Raw genomic sequence first — 25148 nt, 5'->3', positions numbered from 1 at the left:
TCAACAATTTACTCTACATTTTTTAGTTTGTTGAAAAATTGCTGAAGACTCTACTTAGGTCTTTTCAAAGGCTTTGTTTCTGTGAATCGGTACTGAAAGTGCTAAAATTAAACATAGCAATATCTATAATTATTAGTTATTCGCTTTTCAGCACTTTTAAAAAACAATATATGTATAAAAATGTTCAAACGTATAACTTGCCTTAGAGTAATCGTACAACTTTGACACCATATTATTTTTCTAAACGAGAAGTCCCATCCGTATATTTTTTTTCATTGGCCGACACTTTCAGGTTAAAAATATATTAAGGATGGGACTTTTAAATTTTAACTTTAATCCATTATTTTATAGAATTTATGATGAATGATGATGAGTTATCGGAAGATATTTCTAACCCAAAGTAGGTTAGTTAGAAAATTAATTTGCACTAATAAACAAAAATGTGCTGGAATTAGCTTTATATGGAGGTTGTATGTATATTGTATTATCTTAATGGAGGTTACATTGAACCTCACAAATAAAACAAACTAGTCATCACTTTTCGACTCACAATTTAACATTAACTTGTTCGTGTTTCCGCAACGTTACAAATATGTACAGTATACTATTTCACCTTACAATACCTACATACTACGAGTACCTACTTACTCTCTCGTACACCACGAAAAAAGCCTAAAAATCAATCTGGCAGTACCACAATTGAGGCGGTACAAAAAATAAGATGTTGGTAATTAATTATCGAGCAGTTTGGTGATCTGACAAATTGATAAATCATTTATAAAATTGGCACAGAACTCTAGGTGTAATTTAATTTATAAGTCGATGAAACCCGCCAAACATGCAAGCTGTACACAAATGATCAGTTTATTTTAGAATTTACAGCTATTATCTGTATGGATTGTGAAACCGTTCACCAACAATCGACAACATTCCGCGATGTTTTATTAAAATCCATGTTTATTACTTCGAGAAATAAGTCGTAGTTTATTTAGGAACAGTGATTTCTTATAAAGTTCCACTAAGAAGGATCATGAATGTAATAAATAAAATAAGCAAATAATGTCGAAATTCGAATCTCACAAAAGCTGCGTTTGACCGTGTTTTTAGTTAGTTAACGAAAGATATTTTTGCAGTTCTGACTTTTCTTTTTACAGTGACAATAATTAGACTACTTAGGTACCTAATAATGTTTGTGCTGTAATTTCATATTAAATGACCCATCTAATTTATAAAAAATAATTCGTTTGGACAACGTTCTTATGTCAAATCCTAAAACCTTGTACGGGAGCAGCTTCTTTGATGATTTAACCGCGAGATAACTTTAACGACGGAATTGTTAAAATTATAATCCGTTGTCTTCTAGCAACGCTAATTACAAACAGTATGATTTCTCGCATTACAATGTAGGTTGTTAATTGTTGAGCTGTCCGCCGATGTGACGAGCCGATAAGCCCGGGCAAATTGGACGGGCCTACGCCTGATGAGATAATTAAACTTCGTAAATTAATTATGCCGCGCTAGTTATTTTTAACGAAGGGAAATGTGCTGATTCACTTTAGTGCTCCAATGAAATGCGTATTTACAAGTGGGTGTAGGGAAATTTCGAATTTCTTTGAGTGCGTTTTGAGTTTCAAGTTTGGCATTCTAAGCGAGGCGAGACTCTTCGCAACAATTATTTTATAGTAATCACTATTTATTACAAAATAAAATATAATAAATGTGCATGAGTTTCGTAGCTTGTGCGCCAATTTCATCAAGAAGTAGTACTAGTCCAGTCATAATAATAGAGTTAATAAACCAAACTAAACTACTAATGACTGGACTATACAGTTAGCGTCAAATAATTCGTGACACTCAAAGTGGCCAAAGAGTTGACAACACAACCTTATTCCAATTGTAACAAAGACGTGTTGCGAACATTTTGGTTACTTACAATAACGCGAACTATTTGTCGCTGACTGTAGTAAATACCTAACCTACGAGGTGTAGAAATGCAAGAACAATGCAAACAAGATTGAGTAGTTCATTGACTTTATTGACACTTAGCTTTTAACAATTAAAAACTCATTAATAAATATTAAGGTAGTTGTGTTATTTCTGAAAATTATATGCTCGTACTTAATTACGTAACATAAATTGTAGCACATTAAGGTTGCATTTATACTTTAAGTTAAGTGATAGGTACTAAAATTGACAATTGGCACTGATTAACACCCTTCAACTATTGCTAATTACCTGCCAACCTGTCAAATTAAGGAATGATCATACATAAACACTGTTTATAACCAATTTTGGATGAGTTCTTGTAGTTCAATCAATTAAAATCCAATACCTGCCACTTTTTGTGATAATAAATAAATAACAATTGAAAATAACACCAAAAACAATACAATTATCATAATTTATCAATTATTATTATTTCCGCAATTATTTTCATCGTTATGTATTAACGAGTTGTTATTTGATTAAAATTGTTAGGTAATTTAATTGAAACTCAGATAATTGACACCATTTTTCATTGATTTGATATACTATATCCCGACTCTACACTGACATATACAGAACATTTAAATTAATGCTATATTTACAAGACTTTAATTAATTCAAATTCAAATTTCTTTATTCATAACCAGGTATTTTTACATTTCTATTTACTATTCTAAATAACTAGACTGAGACTATACTAGACTGCATCCCACTTAACATCAGGTGCGATTGTGGTCAAATACCAGTCTTGTTTGGCATAAAAAAATAAAAAAATAAATACTTGTGGTAGAATTTCCTCGCTCTCCATATTAATTTAACATCAATTGTCAAGTATAAATAATAATTATTACATTAGATATATGTTGTTTTTCAGCCTATTTTAATTAATAGAGACTATTATTTATCTTAGGCTAAACTTATTACACGCTTTAACTGCTTTAATTATTAATTTTAACATTTAAATTATATTCAACTAATCAATAAAGTAGGTGCGTACTGTAAACGCTGGACTTAGAAAATGTAGAGTTCGATACTTCTATAGATATTCTTCTTTCATAAGTTGCATGCTCATAAGAGTATACTTATATTGTGTAACTTCTTCTCGAGAAAGTTTTGTGGGAACTGACAACTCGTTTTATACCAGAGTTAGTTTTAAAAAATATTTTCTCTCTCAGCATACTTCAAAATCAAGTATTTTGAATCTTTTGACAAATGACTATTACTATTTATTGATTACCTGCAAAGCCTATCCTTTATTCCACTGCAGCTCCGCCTTTAGGCGCGAACTCTCTATACAGGTTGAAATGAAATGAAATATGACTATGAAATATGAAAAAAAAAATGTTTTTTTCCGTAAATCGATAAAATTACTGAGATTCTGCGTCGCTCCTAAATATTTGGCAACTGTCTGCAAAGTCACCCACCCTGTAGAGCCTGTCAGCATACCTTCAAAATCAGACGTAGATTTGCGACATTTAGTAAGAAGAAAACTATTTCACCTTCTCACAAATGACTATACTTAATAAAATAATTAACTAGCGATGTAACTTGATTACCTGCCTATCTTTTATACCACCGCAACTCCGCCTATAGGTGCGGACTCGCTATATTTTTAAAATTTATATAATTAAAAAGATGCCATTTTCGCTGGCGCATACTCTCGGGTGCTAATTGCACAGCAGGGCGTGGTCACAGTCATTAGGGCGCCACTAATTTCCACACATCAGCTTAATGAATTATATTAGTTCCCGCAGGAATCACGGCTGTAATAACAGGGATCAATCATTGCGATGACATTGAATTATTGAATAGAACGTCAATCGATTACTGGGTAATTAGATGCGAGGTTGTGATAGTGTCAAATTAAATATGGGATGCCGATAGTGTTTTAATCGTGGGTTAGTGTGAAATACACTTTTAAGCGTGGATTCAACCAAACAAGAGTAAATATTAATCTCAGAATAAATCGTGAGTTATTCGACATTTTGACATACCTACTTAGGTATTTCCCAATGTGCCAGTTATACCAGGAGTAATTCTCGGATAAAAGTTTGGTAGAATCGGGCCTAAGTAATATTATAAAGAGGAAAGATTGCTTGAATTGAATAGGCTCCGAAAGTATCTCACAGATTTAAAAACAAATCTTTCACCATTAGAATCCTACATTATTTCTGATGAACATATGTATATGCGGTGCGAAGTTCGCCGGGTCAGCTAGTTAGTAAAGATAATCCTCTTTGCGTTCCACAAAATATCAGGTGACGAACTTGAATTGAAACTTTCAAAATATATTAAGTAATATCGATTGTGTACTCTGTCCGTATGTTTCTTTACTTACGTAGAAATTTTCAATGAAAACAGCATTTTCAGCGAACGTTTTCAGCAATGAAGGCGTAAACATTTTCACGCCGCCCATATCGCTGGACCAATAATTAACTAATTATACTTGTTCTAAACTTTGGAAGTGTGGAGACAGATATAGCTCAAAATTGGCAAAGGAACTCATGTGTTTGATCTCTAAACGAGTAATAATTACCTTACCAAATCCTAAACCTAAAATCTAAGTAAATCCTGGCGGGTAAACGCTAAACTATTTGCTTTAAGTTCTCTGAAAAAAATGTTTGGTTACTACTTACTACGCAAAAAGTGACTTTCAAATTGAATGTTAACCTATAACCAAACCAGGTGTAGCTCACAATAAATAGTTTGGTTAATTTACACAACATTTTCTTCCTCATAACCAAAGTTAGTAGGTAGTCAGTAGTAAGAGTAAGAGTAACTTCAGGTACCTACCTACCATTAAATGGAGTCTGGAGTTGTCTGTCTAAGCTATTTTACTCACACAAAATAATTTAATTTAGGAAACTACATATTATTTTATTTTCGGATTTGTATAGGAATTATTATAATAGAATCTACGAAAATGTATAAAATTTTTGAGAGGCAGTCGAATATGATCATGAGTAAATAGCTAGCTTAAATTATATTAAAATCTGAAGTAAGTATATTACACGAAATTCATTACCATAAAAATGTATCGTTTATTATACCTAAGTGGGAGTGGGAGTGGTGGGACTGGTATTTTTTCATAATTGGGTCCCTTAGTAAAAACTGGATTTTAAGCCGCAAAATACCCTTAAAAGAAAGTTCATTATTAAAGCAACACCTCATGAATATTTTATGAGAATATATTTATTAATTAATTTATGAGAAACCAGTCTCTATGTATCAGCAAAAAAACCACGTGTAAAATTTGGTTCAAAACTTCAGCCATTCCCAAGATTACGATTATAAGGAGGGCTTGTAATGGAAGCCAGTAGCTCTGTAACACGGGGACCTAATTAAAATAAAATATTAATAAAGGGCGCACTATTGCTAATTGGCCGACCCTACATCAAGATAAAGCGTCCCAGTCCAATTAGGCATTCAATAAATCCCTGCGAGTTGCCGATACGATACCATTACGATAATTATTAGTCGATGGCATCACGCAGTACGTAGGCGACGACACGGAGCGCGCAGGGATGCGGTTACGGCCCACCGGGGCGGCGGTCGCCACGGCGTATTAATCTTTATTATCTGAGCGGTAAGATAACTTATGCGGCGGCGGCGAAAGGGCCGGATAGGTGTAATTGCGATGGGGGGCGTTGGGAGGGTCGTGGGGAGGAGCGGAACATGGCGGCCGGTGGGGGCCAGATGGCCGCAAGCCGTCGGTCAGTCAGCATGGCTTAACCGTGAGCCGTTACTTTAAATACTTGCTAAGATCTGCTATTTAGTAACTCTAGTGTACTTACCTACTGTGTTAATATTAATGTTATTTTTTATTATTGCAATAGCACATTAAATTAAATTAAAAATTGCTTTTAAATGTTAATTAAGAGTCGTATTTTAAATCTATTATTAAATAATAAATCATAATACCTAAATGTTGTTAGCACCGTCCGGGCGTCCGTTTGAATATAAAACATAAATAGATAATAAAATCTTGCACCAACCGAAATACCTACACCTACAGCAATTAAGTATTAGATTTACACTTGGTTCACTGATCTGCACCGACTCTATCACTAATTGACACTAATTTAGACGAGTTTATTTCGCTAGTTGTTGATTCATATGACGTTTTTTGTAATATAATTGTTATGAAAATAGTTAAGTAATTAAATTTATCATTAATCTAAGCTTGATTTATTAACAAATCCAAGTGACATACTCCATAAATTTGTTTTTAAAATTCTAATCACTGGCTGAACATTTCGAAATTAATAGTTTTTCAGAAGCTGATACATGCATGCCCAGACAATAATTGTAATTTTGAGAGAGTGCAGTTAGATTCTCGCTGACCCCATAAGTTGAAATATTGAATTTTCCTCGATCTCAGTCTCGTTCGTAACTTAACCCTTCCATTGCCATAGCTAGAAAAATATACGTAACAAATGATCGCTCATCGTTCACACCGGGCGGGTCGCCGATACGCGTCGATATTTCGATTAGCGCCGCGGCCGCGGATTACGGCGGCTTTGCGCCTCCCGCGACAAATTGCGCCATTTGTACCGCGCCGCAACTTGCCGCCCGACACGGGTACAAACTTAACGGATAAACAATTTTAGAACGACCCACCTGGATTCGAACGGGTAGCTGAATTTGTAAATAGCTAAGGGGTTTTCACGTCTCTAGTGATGTGTTTACATCTTTTAATGTGTGTAAGTGTGTTGTTATTCACTGGCTGACAACGAATAAAACTTTTGGATTTATAATACGTTATGTTATTTTTAATAGAATTAAAAATGATGCTTTAAAACGACTCTACCTGCGCCATTTTAACACACAAGCAAGACTAGTAGTTATTTCAACCCGCTTAAAAAAATATTGAAATCAAATTAAAATCAAATCTTTTCATAGTTACTATTCAAAGCTGTATAACTGATAAATGAAATTATTTTCAACGCACATAAATCTACCTTTTCAGTATTTTGTCGCTGTATAATTGGCATGAAATCTTTCTTCATCAATGTGATTGATTACATTAATTAGTACTAAAATACTACTAATTAGGAACCGTTGAAAATTTGATCTAAAAATCAGAGATCAAGATATTTTTCCCGGAGCTGATTAAACAAACCATAAATTAAGTAGGTTCTTGTTAGCAGTGTCTGCCATTAGTAATTATATGAACAAACTCACGAGCAGAAGTTAACTAGAAAAGAACGCAAAAACATAGGAAAAAACTCCTCATAGATCCGTGAAAATGCTGCCACCATCACGTTTATTATTATTGTTAATTATTAACACAATAACACATAACCAGTTTAATATTTACTACTTTAGTTATTTTAGTCGCCATTATACATAGATATTTTAGTTCTATTTTAAGTCCTAATTTTACATATTTAGTTCAATTAATCGAGATTTAGAACAAAAAAATTGACATTGATTACCTCCAAGGACTAAAACTAAACTCTCTTTCTTTACTATGAAGATATCTATCTATATAAATAAAAATGAATTGATGTTCGTTAGTCTGATTAAAACTCGAGAACGGCTGGGCCGATTGAGCTGATTTTGGTTTTAAAATGTTTGTCGTAGTCCAGGGTAGGTCTAAACGGTGAGCAAATACGCGCGCGATATTGTTTTTCTGTGACAGACAAAATTCAACGCAGGCGAAGCCGCGGGCGGAAAGCTAGTTAGGAATATAATGTGTCAAAAGTATCTAATTTATAACTAAAATAGACTATTACAGAGTTTCATAAAGGTTTTTTTTCCATGATCCTACCTATAAGTTCAAAATGAAATGGTGGCAGCACTGTAGACATATTCATCAAATTCAAACCACACACCTATCTAAACTGTTAACTAAACGACGATCGTAATCCCATTGTCTACAATCGTTTATTGAATAAATAGCCTACATAGTAACAACAAAGCTTTACGAGTCACGCAAAAATAGCTTTTAAAGCGTCGTAATTGTTATGGGTTTATAAATAAAGTCCCAAATTGCTTCTGTCGCGTAGAAATAATAATATTTATGCAAACAGCACGTGTCCTTTCATACGGGATGTCAACAAGCGAGATGGAGCCCGTGTATTCCGAATTCGGAGCGTGGGCGGTACAGTCACGTACATTAGAGCGCTGTTCAATTATTCAGTTTTTTGCTACGAGCACTTCTGAATTTGGTGTTGGGAACGCCCACGGTTAAAGAGGATGTTTGTTTTGAATTCCTAACTGTACTTATTAGGTATGTATAATTTTGAGAATTTTCCATTATCTCACACTTTTTACGGATTTCAAATGGTAAAGCTCAAATAAATGCTTAAGAAGTTTAAGCTCGAATTCAAAATCTGTAAAATCTTAACTTAACATTGAAGATAAAACAAAGTTATTTATCCAGCCTTTTTTCCGTGCATAGTTGACTATTAAAAATTACCTCTTACTTCTGTTAAATACTTTGAAACTCAGCAGAATGCCAGCCTTTTCTAAAACAATATTTCAAGTTAATAAGCGCGCCATCTTTTTCTCGCGACTGTCCAAATGCCCTGAGCTAAGTCAACAGCGGCGGTAAGCGATGAGAAATGATCCTCTAAAGTAGCGGATTTCTTCGCATTTACATTAGTTAGGCTCCACGCGGACAACGGGCCAGTTTTTATGTTTATATCGCGCCCATAAATACGCAAATATTATTTGCCCACCGAATACTGTGGATTATTTTAATACGAATCACCAAAACAGTTTGTTTAACGCTGTCATTAATAACTTAAACGATTTTATTTATGACTGTACCGTTGATTGAGGTAGTCACACGCAGTTTTGTAAGTAATAAAATAAATTCCGTGGATATGTTCGTGTGACATTTTTTTATTTATATTTCATTCCGAATATTTTATTGGAATTGTCACACATTTTTTTGCTATAAACAATCGTGTAATAATTACAGTAATTGCCAAATAAAGTTTTATATTCTTAACTTTGATTATCTAGTGTTTTGTACTAATATAAATAAAAATAAAATAATGACACTGTTTTATTTTTATTATACCTGAATGTCTCAAATTCAACCGGAACATTAAAATAACTTAGTGGCACGTAAAACGTTCATCATAACATCAGTGGCAGTAAAGTATCTCCGAATAAAATACTCGCTCGTAAAGAGAGTGACATCGGGAGTCGAATGAAAAACTGGTAAATCGTCATTTAAGTAGAGGCGCGCGTCGCGTCGCCGTCACCCGGGGAGCCACGATAAACGTCACCTCGGAATGAAAAAAGGAGAAAAGGATTATTAAAAAACGACCTCCGATTGAAATGAAGTGAGACGGCCGAGCGAAAAACAAATACGACTACAGAATCGAAGTGAGAAATGTTATGTCGCTGTAGTCGCCCCCCGCCGCGGCCGTCCGGCGCGTCGGTCCCCTAAGCCATCATTACACCGTTTGATTAATACAACAAGTCGCAGGCTCCTATCACTGCATCGCTCCGTGACAACACGTGAGGATCATAACTCCACTAAATGAGCTCGATACCTTACGGTGGCGCCCGTATCGATTTGCATACAATGCCACTTTCTTAAACCGCATTCCGTAGGTGCATTAATATCGAACGTGTCATAAAATAGTTTACCATCACAATGCGGTAAATAAATAATATTAATATCGAGATGCTACGACGACACCATAATGAAATTCTGAAGTTTTTCTCTTTCTAAAACAAATGTCTTATTAATTTCCTGCGTAAGTAGTTGTAGAAAAGCTTCAGGAGCTAGCTTTTCTTCAACTCAACTTCAACTTCAACTCTCATTGAAATTACTGTAAGTAGCATTAGCACTTTACCGTATGGTGAACTGTGGCACCTACTTTATTTTACTACTTTTAAGACATGTCCATAGAAAGCTTTAAGCTCATCAAGTTCAAAAAAACATGTCATAATTTTATGAAGACATTATATATAATATTATTAATCTAATCTCCATATAAACGTATTAAACTTTCCATTCAACTAACTGCATAAAATCTTATTACCTCTTAAATCAATTTCCAAGCGTTTAAAACGCAAGAATGTTTGTAGAGACGCGCAAGCATTTCAATACTCAGCGTCAAGTTGACGCAGCGACTGTGCTTTTTCTTGAAATGTTTGAGACAGCTTTAAAAGTTTCTCGTGCGCCGTGGTCGACTGGCCCCACGGAATGTCATAACTAAAGTGTAACCACTCACAAACATAATGCCGTTAACGATGTGCCGAGGAGAACAATGCTCCATCCTCTACCAATGCTAGTAACATACGACCGTCGAGTGATTATGCATAAAAATGGAAACTTAATTTTTGCGTGTTTGCTTAGATGTAAATTTTAGTGGCAATAATTATCTCGGTGGAGTGATTTACGTGTGGGCCTCAGTTGCTTAGTAACAAGACAAAACGTTCCCGCAGCTCCATAAAGAGCGTAGTTTAGTGGAGGCTCGGCGACAACGGAGGTGACAACAGACTGGGTCGTAAACTTTCGGTCTCTCGCTTCAAAACAAACAAACACAATGTAAATCAAGGCCTTAACATTCGCATGTTGACCGACACTGCAACTCCATTATCGGTGTTGCGCGCGAAAATGCCGAATATCCATCACAGGTTGAAGCCCGTACATATTCACATCCCGTGATATTTTATATTTATTCATCTATAAATCAGTCATAAGTTTACGTAACTATTTACTGAACGGTCTAGTACATACTTACTATCCCTGGCGCGGATCTTGAGCGGCCCGCGAAAAGGATATCTTCGCGCACCGTACATGACTGGTAAAATTAATGGTTTACTCATATGTTGTGCCTATACTTTTACTCGTCTAGTTGTAAGCAACTTGCTTAAGGAAACAACTTAAAGAACCTTACTATAAAAACGTAACGTCTAAATGCTGAAATTCAGTCAATTTAGGTTTCGGTGTGTGGTAGAGTTCGAGACTTTGGAGCTTTCTTGTAATACGAACTGAAAACATTCCTTATATTGCCTGAGGGCAATATAAGGAATGTTTTCAGTACGTTAAAGTTGAATGTCAGGGATAGTTCGTTTATTTTTATTCTCAATTCTCTCTACAATGGCTCTCAAATACAATAACTAAGTACATATTTGACTCAATCCGTTGTCCATTTCTGATTACTATTATGTGAAAAAAAAACAGATCGCTACAATACGACATTAATACAATGCCAATTCGTACACAGTTTCCATTAGTTTCATTGTAAAACAATACCCACTAATCAAACCTACCAAGCCTGCTATTATGGTTTGTCTAGCGAGTCTTAAGGGACGCATAATGGAAAATGACTTCAAACATGCAACCATTTAATGTGAAAAAAAAAGAAAAATAACTAGTACGCAAAATGCCATGTCTCAACTAAAATGTTATATGTTTAGAAATTAGCACATTTGCCCACCATTAAGTTTTCATACGAGTTTAAAATTGCACAATGCTAGCAAATTAGCTGCTCCTTGGACAGCGCCGCTCGGTTATTACGGATCCGGCTGCGCGCACGCAAGCGGCCCTGTTAATAACAACTTGAGGTACGGCAACAGCACGTCAATCTAAACACTGCGGCATCTTATGCCGTTGTAATAAGTCTTATTTTGCAACAAAAAATATAGTTTCATGTGCTGTCGTCCGTTCAATTAACGATTCATCCTCGACTTTGGCAGAACGTGGTGATTAAGAGTCACAATAATTTAATTATATCGAACCTTTACGTCGTTTATGTTTCTTTCTAGATTATCATGAGTAACTAGTACACGATTAACGCTACTTACCTACTACAAATGTACATTTTTACTTTGTTAATTCCTGTTATTATAAATCACAAAAATTACAGAAACATTGGTGCTTAAATAACTGGTAAAAGCCGGTATTTACGAGTAAAACAACACATTAAAAATCAAACCCCTCTACATCTAGGTTGATACGTATTATGTGTGGTCATACCGCTTACAAACCCGTATTGTAGAGTCGAGAACAATATTGGCAACGTAAAAAGCAACAATTCCACAAGTTGCTAACAAAAACAATATTTCGAGTGGAGTAAACGATCGAATTATAAGCAATAAAAGGCGATGGAGGCGGCCAGACGCGCGCGTTTCCGCTCCTCGTTCCGATTAGGCTTATTATGACATAAAAGTAATTCATGAGATCCCACAAGCATCGCCACAAAGTATATTAACAGCCGTTAACCCTATTTGAGTAGCAAGGAGTCGAACGTTTTAGGATTCCGTGACTCAATCGAAATTCGTAGTCGATCCATTTTTTTTTTCTCTATGTTCCATCTATAGATCATTAAATTACCAATTTGGATTTTAAGAGAGAGTATATAAAAATTGTTCGTTTGTTTCAGCCAAATAACGTCCACTGCCGAACAAAGGCCTCCCCCAAGGATTTCCATAACGACCGGTCTTCTTGCGCTGCCCGCATCCAGGTTCTTCCCTCGACCTACACCAGATCGTCGGTTCACCTAGTAGGAGGCCTGCCCACGCTACGTCTTCCGGCCCGTGGTTGCCATTCGAGAACTTTTCTGGCGCAACGGTCATCATCTCTACATCTCATCATCATAAAAATAGTAAAAGTTTATAAAACATTACTGAAATTAACCTCATGATTAGGTATTGAACATTCACTTAACCTACACAACGTCATCCGAGTCGACTAATCGTTAAAACTTTATTTCATGATACGGAGCCCTCAAAGTGCGAACCTACTCGCGTATGACCGATATTTTTTACCCCTGTTAATTTAACACGATCACAGAAACAATGTGCGCTTTTAATTGTACGCAGTAAAAGTTTTACCGGTTTATTGGCAATCGTAACTAGCGATTGCGGCAATAAACTTGAAAATTTGTATGTTTATCAGATTTTTATCACCGCAGCGGGAAAGATAACTAATGATATCTCGTATTACTAATTAAGTAGGAAGGTGATTTGAATTAATTTAATGGCGTCTTATTAATTTTACACCTTATACAAATTGCTTCAAAATGAAATGGATCTTTCGTGGAAAGAATATGACATCAACGTTTTGCAATAATTTGAAAGAAAGAAAGATAATGTACTTATTTGATACAAGTACAATATTATATATGTATAATAATAATTATTAATTAACTTTTTAAAATCAACTGTCAGCTGAAATATGTCCACAGTAATTTCTTCAGGCTGGCATAATACACATATTAGGTATAGCTTTTTCCTTAACGAAAAGCGTTAAATAATCGTAAAAGCGCTATAAAAGGAATAGAGCCGCACTCTGGCGCACTCTACGCCATTATATTCAACATAGCGTTTTAATACTTAACCGAAAACAAGTAATAATTTAGTATGAATGAACCTCTACAACTCATAGTTATCACATAATTTTATATTTTTTTAAATGAAGAAATTCAATTGGTAAAGCAATGCTAAAGCTCGTTTGATTGCTTACTATTTTTATAACTTATTACCTGATCACCAGTATACAAGTGACCCTTGACACATGACGGCTCTACCATGGATATTGTTACCAATAGATTTGTCAGTTTGTCACAGATCCGAAGGGCCGATAACGGCACTCGTTCAAAGTTACGAACGCCCCCGATAAATGCTTTACGGTATGACGTTTTATTGAGACCTTTATTACGCATATCACCCTATGTGACGTTTTATGTCTTTTTACAAATTATGTAAGTAGGCTTTAGTGGCTATTCGTGGCTTTTTTTCTGAAAGGCTGGTTTTAGGATTAGCTTCTAAGTTTACATTTGATAGACGATTAGTTCGACATTTATTGTGATGAATTAGAACTTATTATTTGATTTGTATATCCAAGAAATGTAAACACGAAGATTGTATATTTATTTATGAGTGAGTGAATCTTGTTATCGTTGCTGAAAAAGGCTCAACGAATAATTTAAAATGTTTTAAGAGATTAATAAAGGTCATGTTGTTTAGTGTCATGTATTTATTGTCGAAAATTCTACAAATACCGATGCCGCCTTAAACTAATGTTGGCTACTCATTTCCGAGTAGTAACATTTTATGCAAAATATTAGAAAACTGTTTAATGAATGTACGCTAAAGTATGCCTTATTTATTCAACCTGTATTCGTGAATCAAAATAAGACTACTCTATGAAAGTTAGATCAGTAAACAAAGACTCTATTATGAGGTTACTTTAACGCAATTCATTTCTGTAATATCAATAGAGGTAGAAGCCCTGACTTGTAGTAATGACCCTGACCACCACGGATATTGTTACCAATAGATTTGTCATAGATTCCAAAGGGCGATAACCGCTTTCGATACCCTACGGCGTTTTATAGAGACGCCCCCGATCATTCCGAGCTTGACATTTATACGAGCTTTTTTTTCAACAGCTTTTCAAATTCTACACATTCCTTGACTTACTCATATTATTATATTTTGGTAAGTAATTCCTAGTCATTGACAAGAAAGGTGTAACAGCTCCATTAAGACCTGACTTTATTAATATGCGCCATATTTGAATAAGCAAGGCGGAAATTATTATAATTCAATATTTATTAACAGTCGGCGCGATTAATTAATTAACGATGAAATAAATTAAAGGAAGAGTAATTAATAGCTTTAATTATTATGCCTCAAAAAGACCTACCAAAACTGGTCATAGCTAAAAACGAACTTTCATAGGTAAAATGTAAATACAATAAATGCAAAACCGAACCAATATCAATGTGTCAAACGATTAATGAAGACAGCTTCTCATTACCGTTAATTAGTCGGAAGCTTGAAATGTTTTGAAATTACCACCAAAAGAATAGAGTAATTTTCTTAAAAAGGCTTGCCTGGTAAATGCGTAAGTATGCGTATACCGACCGGCGCGCGCCGCGGGAGTCCTCCGACGCGATATAACTTATTAATTTATATTATACTTACATCCACTACCTACTCAAATCACCTGTCTAGCGTGTTTGTTTTTATAATTGCCTTGTCCCTTGGATATACGTTAACGACGTGAAAATATCAACAGTAATTAAAAACGCAAATGATCGTTCAGAATTGATGTTTGTCGTTGTTCATTAAGACAAGCCGGACGACGCGGTGAGGGTTTTATTAAATTTTATTGGCCCGTATATCTGTGCCGTGGCGCGAATACCGCCCTAAATAAAATGCAGATTATTAATAATGAAAGTATTCCGCGGATGGTGTTGTGCTCGAAGGTAACCAGCCGTCTAATGACTTTAATGACGGAAATGCAACTACTTCTGTGAAAAAACAAGGACCAAGAACCAAGTAACCAAGATTCCTAGGCTAGGTTTACACACTATACTTTAACCTTTAACTGGTGACCTGAAGTCAACAGTGCGTATTTGGTGAGGTGACGTTTAAGAGTCGTCAAAGAAAAACTAATGTACAAAAAAATTGGCTAACGTAAAATAAGTTTGAGGCCAAGAATTTAGTAACTTATATAGTTGTCCAAATAATATAAAAACATGGTTTAAAAGAACATTAGTTTTTGGCACAAAAACAGTCTTTATTTGAACAAGGTACTTTTCATTAAAAAAAAGTTAGACACCTAAAATGGGCATACTAGCCCCCAGAAATACACTTTGGGACCTTCCTAATCATCATTTTTAGATAGTTTAGATACTAATCAACAAAACTCAGCAGGTAAAGCTATCCTAAGATAAGAAATAAAAAAAACTACAATCATCAAACATCACTTACTAGAAACGTTCACGTCTACAGACATCACAATTTTGCTTGCAGCAATTTAGGCACATAGGTTTATCATAATAAGTTCTAGTGAATCTAGTACATTTTATTACATGGCTAAGACAAATGGCACATGTTCTTTTAACCCCAGGATGGTTTTGGGACGAGGCAGAAGTCGGTCTAGGTGGTAATTCATCAACACCAACTGAACGCAGCTCGCGGGGTAGGGCAGTCATTATAAGCCACGAGTTTCAATTGAGGTATAACTAAAGAGCTATCCAATGATAATAAGAAGCTGCCCCTAGTTACCTTGTTAGTATTGTCGCAATCACTGTTTAAGACGTAAGAATTTATTCCTGAAAAATATCGACTGACCTAAGCTATAGAATATGATTATACATAGGACAATAAGGATGTTGAATAGTTGAAACACTTTGTTCCATCTCATCCATCAACCCCTCCTATTTCGTCAGGACACTGTTATTCAATGGTGGAGGTGTTGGTTTCATCTCCAGATTGCTCAGATTTGGTAACATGCAGACTTTCTAAATCGAAGTCAGGATCACCTATATCGTCGTCAAAACTACTACACTCGTCGTCGTTCTCTGTTAGAAGCTCCTGTATTATACCTCGCTGACTAAGAACCCTTCTTCTTTTGGCAGACCTCTTTTGTTTATCGTGAGACATTCTATAAAAGATAATATCAATACATTACCACCGCTCTGACGTCCCTCAAACACTATGAAGTTGTGTAAACTAACTGTGAGGTGACGAACAACAGACACATAGGTAAAATACACATTAGCACTGACCTGACGTCTGTGAGACGGCGAAAGCTCCACACAGGCAACACAGGAGACCCTGAGCTCGTGCGCCTCCTACTAAGCGAAGGTGTATGGCAAACGCGGAAGGTACCAAAACGCACGGGGAGAAGCGACAAAAAGGCGGGGAGATAAATAAAAAAAACGAAACGCGGTGTCTGAGAGACGGGCAGGTCACCAGTTAAAGGTTAATAAAAATATTAGGACATAGCATAAGCGATAATCCGGTGCTTAATGAAATCTTTGAAAGCTCTTTTTCGTATGTAAGAAAAATAAGCTTTATCAAACTTGATTCTTATGGATTAAGTTATACTTAGTAATATTATAAACAATATCTCATAATAACCTAATAGTTTTCACGTGCTTTAACTCACAAGACAATCGGATAAACGGAAGCCAATCACGTGAAAAAAATATAATATTACTAACAAAAATAAATATTTTAGAAATAATCTTGATGTTGCCGCTCGCTGTTGCCGATGAGCGTAACGCAATCATCTTGTTTCTTATGAAAAAGCGGTCCGCAAACGAGATAAGCTGTGCACACATCTTAAGTGCATTATAATTGCCGTTCCAGTTGCGTCGGACATTGCATAAAATAAATACGGCGATAGCACGTCTAACGACATAATTCCCAGTGTAATAAATGGGATAAATGACTGTGATTACGCGACGTATGTGGCCCCTTGGCGAGCGCGGTACTTGGTTCCTACCAACTGACTACCGACTCACTGTGATTTCGCTCGAGCTTTGTGGTGAGACGGAGTGAAACTCAGGTGTAGTTATTGAATAAAGCTGGGGTATATTCAATAATACCAGTCGATTCATAAACTAGACCATAGGTATTCATTTTGTTTCCATCTGTGTCATATTATTTCAAATCATCTACATAAACGTCATTTGTTACACAGTTACGAGTATGACTACAAAAAAATGTAGAGTTAAGTACAATACCTATACCAAAAATTACTTTAAACGTAACTCAACTTAAGTATTTATTTTTTGAAATGCTTTATAACGTAACTCTAAAAGTAAGAATTGTGGCACCTTAGTAGGGCTCGTAGCTCTAGGTTCTAGGCCTAGCTAACGTGAACTGCGGTCAGTCGACACCTCAGGCGACGACAACTGATCGACATTAGTCAGTCGTGCAAATGTGCGCTGATTGCACTTTCGTTGCGTCACACCGCGAACCGACTCCGGACCTGCACCCTACTATTAGGCCCTCAGCGCTTTAGCGTCTGATTTGCCGATAAAAACTCTTATCGATCGTTCCGAAACTGGTACCAAATTTCGGACACGTTATGCGGTTTTAATCATTCTCGTTTTTAGGTAAGCGCAGGAAATATAGTTCATTAATCATCGCAACCATTCGTCATTAGTTGGAGCATGTATAACAAAACCGGTAATTTCCATATTTTCATTAATTAAACGTTACGTACAATTAGCCTTAAACTCGATGTTGAGTGGATTATTTATCGGGTTGGCAATCGGATAATGAGAGTATGTGTGTTTAACCCTGCGATGTGGTTAGGTATTTATGGGCCCGTATCGCGTCGCGCACAGAGGCCGAGCGTCGAGCGCCAACATTCGTACAATCGCCGCCCGTCATCGCCGCGCTTTCGTGCGACCATTCTCATGAATTGTAACGTTTGACCCCGATACCTCACGAAATTGTATTAAGCTTTTAAAGTTAACCCTCTAATGTCAATGTGACCAAATTAATCCTAGTAAGTTGGAAAATTACAATTTCTAGTAAGTAGATTGAAATAGACTTTGATTATTTGTAATAACTTAACTGATGCTTAACTTGATAACTTGTTACTATCACCTCACGCAGGCCTAAAATTAGAATGTAATTTTAAGATTCTTGTGAGAAAAATATGACAAATATCAATAGGTATATTACAGATAAATATTTTTTTATCATAATTTAATCAAAAATATACTTAGATTAAGTAAGTACAACATAAGTAATTAAAATATCAACTGATTAACAAAGAATCTCAATTACAAATCACGTTTTATTGCAATACACAACAATAATATTCATGAGAACTGCCTACTCATCAATGTGTACAAAAAGAAATGTATACGTCGTCATAAAAAAAGGCATCGTAAGTGTAGCAAAAGGTCCCACGGCGGCATTGGCAGGGTTTCTAAATTACAAGGCTTACGAATGCAGCAGTTATTTCTGTATTATTCGAATACAGGTAGTTAAGTCGCGAGCTGATGATTAATTCGTCGGTTTCATGGAGTTTTTGTTCCACAATTAGGCAGTCGGGCACGCGTGCCAGTGTCGAGTTGCGTGGCCGATACATTGTTACTATTAACGAGTCCGGTTCCGTTTTCAGTAATTTATTACTAATTACACTTTTTATTTATAAATTTCGGTGTATTTACGCGGCTCTAATATCGATAGAAGCGGCCGAAATTTCGCTGATATTCGGCGCGCACACTTCACGGTCTTGACCTACTACATAATTAGCTTAATATAATAAACCGTGTGACGTGCGCGATGCTATCGCCCCATAGCTATGGGAAAGCCAATTAGGTGTGTTTTTCCTGAGAGTTAGGTCCATCCATCACCGCGCCCCGCCCGTTCCGTTCCGACTCGTTGCTATAGGGACCTCCACAAACTTACGATATTGGATTGATGTTGAACCTAATTGTTATTTATAAGGCAAACGAATTAATTGGATGAAAATGTACTTAAACAATAAAGTAACATTAACTCCACCGAAATACATCAAGAGATTTATTAATAACCGTCAGTAAAAAGGACCCCACAAACACTAGTTTAATAGTTTCCTAAAAAAGCGAAATTGATTCCGGTCACTCCAAATCAATTACACCTCGGCGATCTTATCAGTTCTATCCATCACACGTAGGTAACCTGCGTCCGAGCTAGTTTTTGATAGAGCTCTCGATTGTAATAAAACGTTTGTATCGACAGGTCTTTGTTGAGTGGTTGTAGATAGAGCTCTCTCGTTTTCAAAGTGGGAGGAGACGCGGGTCTGCGGTGAGTGGTTGGGCATGTGACATTTGCATCGGCACCTGCGCCGAGTGAGCCGGCTGACGCCAAGCAACATATGCGACTAATTTGTTGCCAACAACGCGTCATTACGCGCGAAGCCCGAGGTGTCGCTGACACCGGCAATTTTGCCCCGTAATTCTATAAATTGCCACACGCATAAGGAAGTAGAGCACGTGACAGCGGCATCTCGAAGGCTCTCTAATTGACCATGGTGCGAAAATTGTACTGCGGCCTTAACAGCTGATAATTATTATGCTGGGGACACACCAGACACATTTGTCACAGGCAGTATCGTGAAGTTTGAACTTACACGTAATATGATGTAATTAAACATATTTCCTGTTGTTACGTTATCGATTAAAAAAAATACACAAAACTCAAAACAATTCAAGCTGTACTTGAGGAACAATGTTACAACATTGTAGAGTGATTGAAGTTACGGTCGTGAAAAAGTTGTATCACATCATACTCCAGGTGTGCACCAGGCTTTACTCTCACACCCATTGCCTTTTCTCCCGAACCGATCGAGTAGAAACTTCCATTATCATAAACGCATTACACACCATTACAGTGAAAACCTTTTATTAAATTGTCTTGTTCTGATTGCGATTTCTACATCATAGCATTACTTATCTGTTTCATTGTTTTAACAATTTATTCGATAAATAAACGATTTTCTTTTGTTGTTGCCACTATTCGCCAGTAATCAACAAATTATGATGTTGAAATTATTGTTAACAAAACCTATCCAAATATAAATTCAATTAATTTTGAGTAAGTCAAATTTATCGTATAGTACCATCAAAATTTACTTAATTCTCTTTCTCAGTAACAGAATACATTAATCATTTCGTTATTACATTAATTAAATCTCACCGGATAGTTTAATAAATTTAAGCATACTTGAAGATATCGTAAAAGGCATCTTTTCATTGAATTGCCAAGGTGGCCGTAGTATAATTAAATGCTGACGGATAATTTATAATCCTCTATTTGTAGAGAACATACTCGTACACTAGTCCAATCCGCACTCATCGTTAATAGTCATTAGGGGTGTTCATAGCCTACATTTATGACTGACTTAATACTTTGCCGCAGTGTAAAGTTGTCAGGCGATAGCACCAGCCTGTGAAACAGTGTTTAGTGCGTCGATGAGACTAAACCTAATTTACCGAGCATGTGGAGCAGCGCACGGTCCCGCTCGTTAGTGCCAATGATCCCGCGGCGACCCGTAAATCAAGTGTTTTACGTCAACACTTTATAGCTCATTCAGCCTCCTCGGCCGCTTTATCACCTTGTTCCTGGCCATACAGCCTCCACGCTCGGCCGTACCGATACATCACGTCATTTATGACGATACTATGATACGACAGCTATTGACCCGAAGATGCATTCGGACGGTTGAGTCATCAATCATCTATTTTAACAGGTGTACGAGTAACATTTGTTTTACGAGCGGCTGATATATTGGCGTTTAAAGAGAGTTACGGGCTGACCTGTCCATTTTTGTCCATCTCGTTGTTGGTGAGCTTGACCTTCTCGAAGGAGACGACCTGCTTGCGCAGCTGGTCGCCGGTGAAGGGCGAGTCGGGGTGCGGGTAGAGGCGCGCGGGCGCGGGCGGGTCGGCCTTGCCGGCCACGAGCCACGAGGAGCGGTGGTAGGCGTAGCGGTAGCGCTTGCCGTCCACCGGCACCACGTCCAGCAGCACGGCGTAGCGCGCCTCCGCGCGGCAGCCCGCGAACGACACGCGCACCGTCGGGAACATGCGTCTGCGCACAAAAACAACACTTATTGCACATAGCCACAAGGTACAAAACACCGTGTCCTAGTTGATTCAATTGAGAGTGATCCGGGTGACACTGCACCGTCGGGAACAATGCGTCTGCGCACAAAATCAGTACTGAGACATCTATCGTAGGACCGTAGGTGTAGGTTACACGTCTAGTTTTATCGCAACAAACTAGAGTTTTACGACACTCAACTTAGAATCATAAAACTCTCGTCTGGTGAAAACATGAATCTACGCACTAAATACAACACTTCCAACAATTTATTACACGAGGTCCACATAATATCGTCAGTAAAAATTAAAATAACTCGTCGTCAATACCAGGTGATCCCAAATTTTATTGCGACAAATTGTGTCGACATAAAAAGTTAAACTTTCAACTATAAATTTTCCACCCCAGCGAAGACGGACCTCACTTCGCTAATGACCGAACTCATAAGAACGGACAGAAATCTAAATTAGACATTAAGAACCAAAAGCTTATAATCCCCAAAAGTGTTTTACGAGACCAAAACACATGCTCGCAATAAAAAAAGATGATTAATGCATCTTCACAAAAACCGCCAGAGATCCGGCCACGGACGGTGACTTGTATAATTACAGGGTAAAACGCGAACTAGGAAATCAAACAAATATGATGTATTCGATTTTAATGCACCCTTAAATGGGCCGAAGCGCTTCCTGCCGGCCACGAGCGATAACATCTCACCTCAGTTTATTTATGATGTAGTCTTTCTTAATATTTTTTTCGTAATCTTTAAACGGCACTTTTGTAATTTCGGGGCCCGACTAAACAAGTAGTCGTTGACCTGTCAGGTTAGATAACCGTCCGCTGACAATTTGTCCGCCGGCCTAACGCGATCGGACGTCCGTCGCGCTACAGCTGTTTCTATTAGCTATATCGTCCCACTTAGATCTATCGCTACGATCACAAACATGGAATGTGTTATTCAATTTCTAAGTGCGTGCAATAAAGTTGGAAATTGAAAGAAAGAATTATTAGCGGCCATAAAACACGGCAGTGGTGTCAACCGCCCCATAAGAAAGTATGATAATAATAATAATAAATAGAAGAAACCTATAAAATTCTCGGAGGCTGAACGCACGGCCGCAGCACGACGGACGATAAAGCACGCGTATTGAGGTTCTCGAGTTAAGCGGTGGTCATAAATAAATCGTATTATGGTATGTTTTGAATGGTTCCGTATCGGTCGCGCGGGATCTCGTGGTCGACAATAAGTCGCTGTCGAGTGCGTTTATGAGAGTGTCGTTAAGCGAGTGCAGACGCGCTGCCACCCAGCGCGGGCGCGTAATGAGCCGCATCAATCACGGATAACAATCGATCGCGCCACGAATTCCTCCCTGTCTCGGATCTGCAGGTAGAGATCCCGAGGCTTATTAAAAATGCGCAATTTGCATATGCCTCGCCATTTACATGAAAATATTCATAAACGACTCTATCACTCCTAAAAGCTCCTCTAATCCGACGAATTTAACATTCCAACTCGCATCGTATGACTCAAATGTCAATGTACTGACTCGAACTTAAAACTAGATTAATTGGGATTAGTTAAAACTCATTTGCTAATGAATTAACCACACAAAATTCAAGTAGAAAACAATATGCAAATTAGCTCTACAATTTCTTGTTAATAAAACCGCATCAGATTGAACATAGTAAATCAACAAGTTTTTGTAATGATCATTAACTATGTACTTACACAAATCGCATGGAAGTAGTCCAATAAAATCGCATTAGAAACAAACAAACACACGGAGCGGTATGGTTGCATGATACACGCTCGATTTCTGTTGAAAGAGCCGTTGAAAAGCATTCGAGTGGATATCTCAAAGAATTATTGATGGCATTAATTTTGCAAGCAATTAACTGGGACCTGGTGGAACAAAGCTTACAGTTCGATGTTAACGCGGCCACGTAATAAAGTCGGTAGGAGCGTCGGCGGCGTATTTGCATAATTCATTTATAAGCGTCCGCTCGCGATGCCCTCGGATAAGCTTTAACAAACACCAATTGGAAACGTATCTGGAAGTACATTAAGGTACAAATCATACGTCATAATCTTTGTAACGACAATATAGAGTCCAAAATTGAATACAATGGCCGAAATACTGTAATTACGGGTATCACGCGTAGAGTCTACTGTGTTTGGTTAAAGCTTATTTACTATTCCATTTATAATCATTACAATGGATAGGTATTCGTAAACCGTAGTATCACAAAGTAAATTAAATGTACGAGGGTAATGATTGTTCGTTTTCTATGCAATTGGTACTGAAAGAAGTCTTTAACAATCAACCAAACAATGGAATTATTTCTTTTATCTCGTATAGACTCAAAGGAATTCATTCTGTATCGTTTTTACATGAACCTTGATGGTAGCATCCATTATTACCCACATACTGTTTACCCACTTGCGGTGAGAAACCACGTGGATGACACTGCGCTGAAGAGACCCAATTTCATGTAACAACGCCAATTACGTATAACCACTTCCGCGGAGAGGCGCGAAATTGCCCTACATTGGTCCAAGTGCCTTTGTTTACTTAGTTCTGCAAGGGTCGGAGGGGAATTTATTTATAAATTGCTGCACTAAACGAATTCCCGTGGTTTGCCTTTCCTGTATTCAGGGAACAAATTTTCCATTACCTATGTAAAATGACAGTCCAAATTAAGTTTATTTCATATGATGAACGAAACTTAAGTATAATATTATTTCCTACACAATATTATATAAGAATTTTAACTAAAGAGTATCCTATCCCAAACAATTAGATTATGCTTTACAGGATTTATAATAAGACTGCAGATAAATATTAATGGGAAACAATCCTTTGTTTACTTTAGTACGGTAATCTCATTACGTGGTACAAGTAATTAGTGGCCTCAGCCAGACTGTTTTACTGGATAATGACTTGATACTTATAATTAGATTATCATCGATTAATATGAGAGTGTGACCTTTGCTTTAATTAGCAAATAAATGCGGGCACACACACTGCTCCAATTCAAGTAGTAATTGAAGTGTATTAATTGTCAGCAGTTTTTCATGTTCGCAGGCTTGTTCTTGCGGGTGTTGCGTGCACGTTGAAATGGGAAGTTATCATATCGACGACTGTTTAATCGACTTTTTATTGCTTTTTAACTTATGCTAGTTTATCTTTCCATTTATATCAGAATGAAGACAATTATAATAAATGTAAACAACTCGATAGAAATTAAAATGCCTAATATGGATCACTGCAAATTAATGTTGTTTGATAAACTATTTTTTATTAAAAGTTACGAATGAGGAACAATTCTAAACTACTCTTGTATTATGTATGTATATTAAAACAAATTATTATTAACCTAAGACAATAATTGAACTAATTTTATTTCGTGTTGGCAGAAATATTTCAGAGTCAAAACTAAATATTACTCGTAATGTTGAAATAGTAAATTTAGTAGCACCTGTCGTTGGAGACTCTACAGTGTAGAGAGTCTACACAATAATAGTAGATTCGGCATTGCGAAATGTTCATCAAATTCGAAACATGTTATTATAAGAAGCAAAAAGTCGAGATTAACTATGGCTTAGAATTTTTTCCGCAAAGATCTATCATTGATTGGACCCACCGGATTATATTGATGTTAACTTTGATTGATTCGTTTAGATATGATAAGTATGTATTTTATTTTGGTTTGTTTGGTAGCAGAACTCATGATGCGCAAGTATTCGCGAACTAGTAGTGATAAAATGTATTTTGTATGATAAAATCCAACTTATTTTTTTTCACTTTTATTATCAGAAAATCGAAAATTAACCAAAA

The 25148-nt window shown here is 36.7% G+C and overlaps 1 protein-coding gene across 1 annotated transcript in view; it reads right to left on the bottom strand.

Moving 5' to 3' along the window:
- LOC135088153 (T-box transcription factor TBX20-like) overlaps positions 1-25148 on the bottom strand; it is a 79076-nt gene that overhangs the window by 12652 nt on the left and 41276 nt on the right. The window contains exon 4 of the mRNA XM_063983039.1: positions 21024-21297. Coding sequence (XP_063839109.1) covers positions 21024-21297 — 274 coding nt within the window. The remainder of the gene's footprint in view (positions 1-21023; positions 21298-25148) is intronic.

Source organism: Ostrinia nubilalis, chromosome 3 (genome assembly GCF_963855985.1).
Source record: "Ostrinia nubilalis chromosome 3, ilOstNubi1.1, whole genome shotgun sequence".
Taxonomy (NCBI): domain Eukaryota; kingdom Metazoa; phylum Arthropoda; class Insecta; order Lepidoptera; family Crambidae; genus Ostrinia; species Ostrinia nubilalis.
The sequence above is the reverse complement of the archived record's forward strand: the minus strand, read 5'-3'. Positions and strand labels throughout refer to the sequence as shown.